Source organism: Oreochromis aureus, linkage group 15, assembly GCF_013358895.1.
Source record: "Oreochromis aureus strain Israel breed Guangdong linkage group 15, ZZ_aureus, whole genome shotgun sequence".
Classification (NCBI taxonomy): domain Eukaryota; kingdom Metazoa; phylum Chordata; class Actinopteri; order Cichliformes; family Cichlidae; genus Oreochromis; species Oreochromis aureus.
In genome coordinates this window covers 29,121,570-29,130,162 of record NC_052956.1, presented here as the reverse complement: position 1 = coordinate 29,130,162, position 8,593 = coordinate 29,121,570, and the positions used below count along the sequence as shown (strand labels likewise).

Here is an 8,593-nt window from a genome sequence, read left to right as displayed (position 1 = left end):
ATCTGGTAAAGTCCCTGCTTATTTTAAAACTGCTGTTATACACCCCCTGTTAAAAAAGCCTATGCTGGACCCATCTCTCACTAGCAATTACAGACCAATCTCAAAAATACCGTTAATTGCAAAGATATTAGAGAAGGTTGTGGCTAAGCAGCTTACAGCAGTTTTAGACAAACATAATCTCTTTGACAAATTTTAGTCTGGCTTTCGTAGAGCTCATTCTACTGAAACAGCCCTTCTTAGAGTTTCCAGTGACATTCTGATGCAAAACGATGCGGGAAAGGGTTAGGGACTCCTAATGTTGGACCTCACGTCAGCCTTTGACACCGTTGACCATTACATTTTGCTTGAAAGGCTGAAATACTGGGTTGGTGTATCTGGGTCTGCCTTAGAGTGGTTCTCCTCGTATCTCTATGAACGATACTTTTCTGTGGCGGTCTCTAAGTACAGGTCATCTTCCACGTCCCTGTCCTATGGTGTGCCACAAGGTTCTGTGCTGGGGCCCTTATTGTTTTTAATATATTTACTTGTTCTCCAGCATGTTTTGAGCCCCTTTGAGGACATTCGCTACCACTGCTACGCAGACGACATCCAGCTATATATGTCTTTTAAACCTGAAGATGTTTCTAAGCTGCAGATTCTAAATGTGTGCTTAGAAACCATCAAAGGTTGGGTGGCTGACAACTTCCTCCAACGTAATGAAGAAAAGACTGAAGTCCTTGTATGTGCTCTGGACAGACATGTACCTAACATAATGAATGCTCTTGGTCATCTTTCTACATCTGTGAAATCGTCTATCAGGAACCTAGGGGTAACCTTTGATTCTGCTCTTACCCTGGATGTTCACGTCAAATCTCTGGTTCAGTCCTGCTGCTATCATTTAAGAAACATTTCTAAACTGAGCCCCATAGTATCTCATACTGAACTGGAGATTGTTATTCATGCATTCATTTCATCACGATTGGACTACTGTAATTCACTGTTTACATGTCTAAACAAAAACTCCCTGGAGTGTCTGCAGATTGTCCAAAATGCTGCAGCAAGGCTTCTGACAAGAACATCTAAGTACTCTCATGTGACACCGTTGCTTATACAGTTGCACTGGCTCCCCGTTGAATTCAGAGTCCATTTTAAGATACTGGTTCTGACATTTAAAGCTCTTCAAGGACAAGCACCAGCCTACATCATTGAACTTTTACAGCCCTATGTCCCTAGTAGGTCCCTGAGGTCTTGTGATCAGGGCCTACTTGTTATTCAGCATACTAGGCTGAAAACCAAGGGTGATAGAGCTTTTGCCACTGTGGCCGCCAGACTGTGGAACTCTCTTCCTCAGAACTTAAGATCTGCAGACTCATTGATTACTTTTAAAAAACAGCTAAAAACACATCTTTTTAGAATTGCATTTTGTTAACTCTGGACTGCTTTTGTTTTATACCTTGTGAAGCACTTTGTGATCTTTTATCTAGAAATGTGCTATATAAATAAAATTTTACTTACTTACTTACATTATTTTAATCGTGTGTGTGTGTTTTTTGGTTTGCCTCTGTAATGTGAGTGTCAGCCCAGTGATGCTCCAATTCAAAGTGACATTGCTTTGGCAATGACTCCATTCACAGAGGAGGAGAAGACCACGGGTCTGTGGTGGAAGCAGCTGACTGCAGGAGCAGTGGCGGGTGCTGTGTCCCGTACAGGAACCGCCCCTCTGGACAGAATGAAGGTCTTCATGCAGGTGCGTCAAGATTTCTTTTAGATTTTATAAAATGCCTGTTGGGTTGTTCATCGGTCCTTTTCTCCATGAATTGGATTTTTACTAAATGTGTGCATTGGTCCGTGTGGTGATAAGTGTGCTTCAAAACGCTTTGGCATGGCTGCAAAAATGCCGCAGAATTAGCTTAGAAAAATGTTCTTGTGTTAGTTTGGGTTATCTGTTTTAAAAAAAAAATACCATATAAATACATTCAGCAGACACTTTTTTAGGTACATCTTGGTAGTACTGGGTTGGATTCAATTTTCCCTTTAGAACTGCTTTCATTCTTCATGGAACAGATTCAGCACGGTGTTGGAAACATTCCTCAGAGATTTTGCTCCATATTGACATGACGTCATCACATAGTTGCTGCAGATTTGTTGGCTGCACATCATGATACAAATCTCCCGTTCCACCACATCCCAAACGGCTCTCTATTGTATTGTGATCAGTACAGTAAACTTGCTATCATGTTCAAGAAACCAGTTGATTTAAGCGTAGTGACATGATGCAAAATGCTACTGGAAGCAGCCATCAGAAGGTGGGTACACAGTGGTCATAAAGGGATGAAAATGGCCACCATTAGCGCTCAGGTAAGCTCAATTGGTAGCAATGGGTCCAAAGTGTACCAAAGTAAATATCCCCCACACCGTTATGCCATCACCACCGGCCTGACCCAATGATTCATGGCAGAATGGATCCATGCTTATATTCAGGGGTGCACATAAGTGGTCTGCAGGTGCACATTCGCTGTCAAAATAAAAGACGCGCACCAGATAAGAAGTTGTAACGTGCGTTTGCGTACATAAGAATTTCTGGAGCAGGACAGACATTTGTTTAGAACTCTTAAAGATGTCGAAGAAGCAAGCTCCTTTAAGCAATTACTTTAGTGTTCCTCCACCTCCAAAGAAATGTCAGAAGGACCACTTATGTGCACCCCTGCTTATATGCTAACCACTGTGCTATATTCAAACTCACTTAAGTCACCCTTCTTCTCCATTCTGATGCTCACTTAGAATTTCAGCAATTGAATTTCCCTTGCTGCTTTGTTACAACTTAAAAGTGGTTTTTATTTCCAGGTGCACGCTTCTAAAACCAACAAAATCAGCCTGGTCAGCGGCTTTAAGCAAATGCTAAAAGAAGGAGGGGTGACTTCTTTGTGGAGAGGAAATGGTATCAATGTCATGAAGATCACCCCCGAGACAGCCATTAAATTCATGGCTTATGAACAGGTAAGTTCTGTTCTCCTCCTCTTTACAGATTCCAGTATAAATCGCAGCTCATGGTCACGTTAAATGTTACATGTTGAGAACTCCTAACACTAGCAGTCACTTTTGTCACTGATGTGTGATCCTGCTGAGCCATTCAGTTTTCATGTCCCTGTGTCACCAGTATAAGAAGCTGCTGTCCAGTGAACCGGGTAAGGTGAGGACCCACGAGAGGTTCATGGCAGGATCATTGGCTGGAGCCACCGCACAAACTGTCATCTACCCCATGGAGGTGAGTGGAAGTGTAGTCTTTACAGCACAGATGCATAAAGACTGCGCGTGTGGATGATAGTAACAGGAGGAGGCACCACAGGAGGGACAAGCAAGTTTCCATATCACGTACGGACACACATGCTGTATATATGGTGTGTGCAGCTTTACTGGTTTGTTAATTACCTCATGTGTCTTTTTTAATCATGTCTTAGTGTCCAAATAAATTTTAGATGTCTTAACCAATCCAGTAGCATAAAAGATGCAGTAACACGTTAAGTGTCATGTGCAGCCTGATGTAAAACAGCCACACTAATCATCTTTGTCTCTTCAGGTGATGAAAACCCGTATGACCCTGAGGAAAACCGGACAGTACTTGGGAATGTTTGACTGTGCCAAGAAAGTCCTGAAGAATGAGGGAGTGAAGGCGTTTTACAAGGGCTACATTCCCAATATTCTGGGCATTATCCCCTATGCTGGGATAGATCTGGCAGTGTATGAGGTAAATCCTGATGAATCATTCCTGTCTGGAAAAATGTTCGGAAGGTTCAGAATCACCTACAACGCTATACTTCCATAGAAAACTCCGTTTTAATCTGTTTAAGCATCACTTGTGTGCTGATTTTGCAAAATATGATGCATCAACCCTCACTCTCATCTGTCATTCCTGTGTTATCCATGCCAGAGCTTGAAGAACTTCTGGTTGTCCCAGTATGCCAAAGACACAGCCAGTCCAGGGGTTCTGGTGCTGCTGGGCTGTGGTACCATTTCCAGCACCTGCGGCCAGCTGGCCAGCTATCCCCTGGCTCTGATCCGAACCCGCATGCAAGCACAAGGTACAGTGATCCAAACCTTATTAAAGAAATAGACGCTCATTTTTAATGCTGGCATTTAACTTGTGGTACCATAATGACACTTAGTTGTTCAGAGATTATGAAGTGTTTTACGAGGAAATTCAAGATTTGTTCATGAAACCTTTGCTTAAATGGACAATTAATAAATCTATGTGAGTCTCTTTACAACCAGTCTGTTCATTAGACATTTGACACATGCATATGCTTCAGTATTAAAGAGAGGAAACGGTAAAGGGCCTGAATGAGCGCTGAGATCATGTAAAGTAAAACTACCAGAGTACAAAATATCATAAGTGAGCCCTTTATCCAAATTTTACTTGCAGTAATGTGAAAAAACCCAAGTTTTTACATATCAGGACATAATTTTAAAAAATCACCGGATTCTTTAAGACTTCCGAGTACTTGAGGCTTTCTGTTTGATTTTATTAGTCTTTCGTCATTGAGTTTTGCTGCATTTGTGCACAGCTCTCGTAAGGTTTTGCTTTTTTTGCAATTTCTCTGAGCATCATACATTCTGTGAAAAAATCTTTTCCTGTGAAAAATCTTTTCACTGCAGAATGATTTACTTCAGATGTTCGGAAATGGCCTCATAACACTTCCCAAACTGATTCCGTCTCTAAGATCATTGCTGATGTTTTTCCTCCTTGGCGTTGTGTTAACTGCCAAAACGTCTGCTTAATAGAGGTGCTCATACTGGCTTGATGATTAGTAATCAAGTGCATTTGATTAGCAGTATCGGCTACTTAGTTTTTCACCCACTGCTTCTGCATTTTACTATTTTTAAAAAATAAATAATAGCACTGTAAAATATGTAAAGTATTATTGTTTCTTTAGAAGTTGTGTTCAAATAATTTAAGACTTCCAAATGATGATATATAAAACACCTGAAACATGGTGGGCCACCAAAAATTATCCACATAAATATACTGGAATAGAAGGTTTTATTTTGCATTTGTCTCTTAAATTCAATGAGGTATCATTCAAATAAAACAGAAGTACCACTAAACTGTCCACGGAGGGGGTTAAATAACCTTAAAACCGTGGTTATGAGGTTTAACTCATGACCTTGTGCTTTATTCTGATGTCATCAATATTTATGCTTGGAAAACATTTTTCAGTTCTTTAATCTCAGCTAATTTCAAACATATGCTGCTTATAAGCAGCCAATACTTCCAAAATCTAGAGATTTTAAACACGAGATCTTTTTCTTTACTCATCTGGCTTTACCCTTCTTTTCTCAGCTTCTGTTGAGGGCTCAGAGCAGCTGCCGATGAATCTGATGGTGAAGAAGATTATGGAAAAGGAGGGCTTCTTTGGACTTTACCGTGGCATCCTGCCCAATTTCATGAAGGCCATACCAGCCGTCAGCATTAGTTACGTGGTGTATGAGTACATGCGGTCTGGTCTGGGTATTCAGAAGTAGGCAGCAGAGTCCTCTGTGACCGCATGTGTTTACGAGTGTAAGAAAAGGTGCACCCAACTTTTTTTAAAATTTCAAAACACTCCCTCCTTTTTTCCATATGTTGTTTGCCCTTGTTTACCTGCAGTCCACTGAAGTCTGGACTCAAACAGCCGCAGATGGAACCTTTGTAGATGTGACCGCAGGCCTTTGCTCATACAAAGAAAATCCTGCAGCACTAACGCAGGGCTGACAATGAGTAAGAAGATCTCTACAAAGTTTCCAAATGTTGGTTGTGTTTACTGTGCACTCCTAGCTTTATGTACTCCACCAAGCCTCGTGATCTACTTCAGATCAGTTCATATCTGCCTTTGAAAACCAAGAACACTTATCAGGGTAATTTCTTTTTGGTTTAATTGTTGAATAGAAACGTTACTCTAATATTTAATCAAAAACTCTAAGAAGTCACCTGCTGCAATTTTCTGTTTTGTTTATCTTCTTATCATCAAACATAATCCGACCGAGTCACACGTGTGGTGGGGAAAGGAATCTGAAGCAATTAAAGAAATACCAAGTGCAATATTGTATTTACACATTGTGTGACATCTGAGAGAGGTTTGACTTTTTAGTAAGGGGTTTCATCTGAGGGTCATTGGTTCATTAAAAGGGTCTTTTTATACGGGACAGAGAAGGAGAATTGTACTTTTATATGATTTTACATTACCATGACAAAGTGGAACACACAGTGCATGCTTTACCTGGCTGCTGCTGCCGAAAGGTCCCAGTAGCAGGCGATGCGCTGCCTACTGGTCCCAGCAGGCGGAGGAGAGGAGGAGGAGATTTGGAGGCAGCGGTGGGCTGAATATGGGTTCAGCTGATTCGGGCCCTGTGAAGCTTGGATGGCTGACTCTCTTGTGTTTCCTGTTCCTGGCATGTCCTGGTGCACACATATGTGCGGCAGGATGAGGCCTGCAAGTGGCAGGGCAACACATGATCAGTTAACGCAATAACAGAATGGCCTTGTGGGTCTGTCTTTCTTTGTGTGTGCAGATCCCATGCTTTGTTTGAGTGTCTACAAAAGTGAAAAGAAACCTGAAAAATATCGAGGCTTTACATAAAAGCTTCTTTTTGTTTTAATGTGAGCAGATCCCATTTATTTTACAATGAAGCTTAAAGCTACACAGACACACACACACACACACACAATACAAAAGTGAAAAGAAACCTGAAAAGACATCACAGAAAGCACACACTAGTACATAAAAAATTTGACTTTCCCCAGATAATCCCAAAGAGCAAGAGTACTGCCTTTTGAGGTTTAACTGTTAGGTAAGTGTCACACAGGAGAGGATGGGACAAAAGGAGAAAAGTAGGGCAGCTTCTGTCAAAGTGTGATCTGACAAGAGGTGCTCCCTCTGCTGGCTGAATGGCAGCACAAAGTGTCTGCCGGACAAACGGTCCACATTATCAGCTAACAGCCTGGTTCCACTCACTTGCCTGTCTTCTCCATCCGAGGGCGCCTAGCATGGCACCGCAACAGCACCTTTGCAGGATGCACATGAAGAGGTGGTGAAAATGCGGAACCCTACCCCGACATGTGCTGCCCTTTGTGTCAGACCCTCCTATCTGGAGACAGAGAGACCTTTTGGTAAGACACACACACACACACACACAGAAGGAGACACAGAAGGGACACACACACACACACGTCAGACACACCTCTTTGTGGATCTACAATTGGGCAAACGTGTGAATTTCAATACAATCTTTGTGATCTGCCTGCCTGTCATTCTGTTTGGCTCTCTTCGTCAGGTGCCTTTCTCTCTCTCTGTGTCACACACACACACACACACACACACACACACGCAGGCAAGCACACGCACGCACGCACACACAGAGCGGCTCACAGATCAGGGCAAAACAAGAGAATTGAGTACAGATTTCAGTGTCAGACAGGGCCTGTGATGCTGGGGGAGTGAGTCACAGTGCATGCTTTACCTGGCTGCTGCTGCCTAAAGGTCGCAGGAGGCGGAGGAGAGGACGAGGAGATTTGGAGGCAGCGGTGGGCTGAATTTGGGTTCAGCTGATTCGGGCCCCGTGAAGCTCGGACGGCTGACTCTCTTGTGTTTCCTGTTCCTGGCATGTCCTCGTCCACACTATGAAAGGCAGCAACAAGTTTAATATTCAGAAACCTAAAGTATGTATCAGCAGCAGAATGGAGCTAAAAATAAATGTTTGTTTCAGTTCTATGAAGCTTTGAGTATTTTGGATTAGTAGCACTGCTGTGTTTGTTGCATCCTATTGCTGTCATTTTTTTATATGCTTTATATATTCTGAAGCAAGTTGATCTATAGAGTTACATCATATCCTATAAGGATGTTATGTTTTTGTATACTTTCTGCCCAGTTTGACCCATTTAGCAGAAGTCAGCCTGTTTGTGTGCTTTTTTTTTCCTCCTTCACTTTTGTAAAGTGGAATTTGGAAACTTCAACTCCAAGGAAACCAATGTAGCGTAAAGGAAAAGGGGTGACGTATTAGAAATGCAGTTTTTAAGAAAAACTACATTAGAAATCAGGAGATCAGCTTGTGCGCTCTGGAGATAAGCTGTTGTGCCTCTGCACGTTAAGTTACAGTCAAAATTAATTTCTCTGGAGATCACCGGGTTTGAGTTGAACCGCGTACAGAGGTTCTCATGTACTTTTGTTAATGTTCTCGAATGAAACAATTGAATTAAAATTTTATGAAATTTAAAAAAAAAAAGAAAAAGAAGTCAGCCTGTTTAAGGCTCTGATATCTATTCTGTATGACTTAAGGCAGTTATGACATGGTCTGCTTTTCTCACCCAATAAAGGAATATTTCATATATCAGTCTACTCTTCATTTTACCAGCAACAGTTATCACAGCTTGTACATTTGCTTTTTACACATATATGTAAGCATTGAGCCAAATTTAGTAATGGCAACATACTGAAGGAACAATATTTGTCTCTTATATATAATACATGTATATATACACTGTCAAAGATACTTGTCTTTGAGTGAAGATTTAAGGTGATAGGACATATAAACAACTACAACTTGAATCTTTACTGGAGCTCATTATTTGACACAGAGTTCA

At 41.6% G+C, this 8,593-nt stretch overlaps 1 protein-coding gene across 1 annotated transcript; it reads left to right on the top strand.

Annotated features, from left to right (window-relative positions):
• Window positions 1-1,582: 1,582 nt before the first annotated feature.
• On the top strand, window positions 1,583-5,944 carry LOC116315298 (calcium-binding mitochondrial carrier protein SCaMC-1). The gene is made up of 6 exons (XM_031733565.2): window positions 1,583-1,726; window positions 2,824-2,976; window positions 3,137-3,244; window positions 3,557-3,724; window positions 3,908-4,058; window positions 5,318-5,944. The coding sequence occupies exons 1-6, from the start codon at window positions 1,598-1,600 to the stop codon at window positions 5,497-5,499; spliced, it is 891 nt and encodes a 296-aa protein (XP_031589425.2). The 5' UTR covers window positions 1,583-1,597; the 3' UTR covers window positions 5,500-5,944.
• Window positions 5,945-8,593: the final 2,649 nt, after the last annotated feature.

What these genes read in the sequence shown, in the direction of transcription:
- LOC116315298 (XM_031733565.2), top strand. Translation starts at nt 1,598, where the DNA reads ATGACTCCATTCACAGAGGAGGAGAAGACCACGGGTCTGTGGTGGAAG. An exon ending in CTGTCATCTACCCCATGGAG is followed by an intron (nt 3,245 to 3,556) that starts GTGAGTGGAAGT and finishes TTGTCTCTTCAG; the next exon opens with GTGATGAAAACCCGTATGAC. An exon ending in TAGATCTGGCAGTGTATGAG is followed by an intron (nt 3,725 to 3,907) that starts GTAAATCCTGAT and finishes TATCCATGCCAG; the next exon opens with AGCTTGAAGAACTTCTGGTT.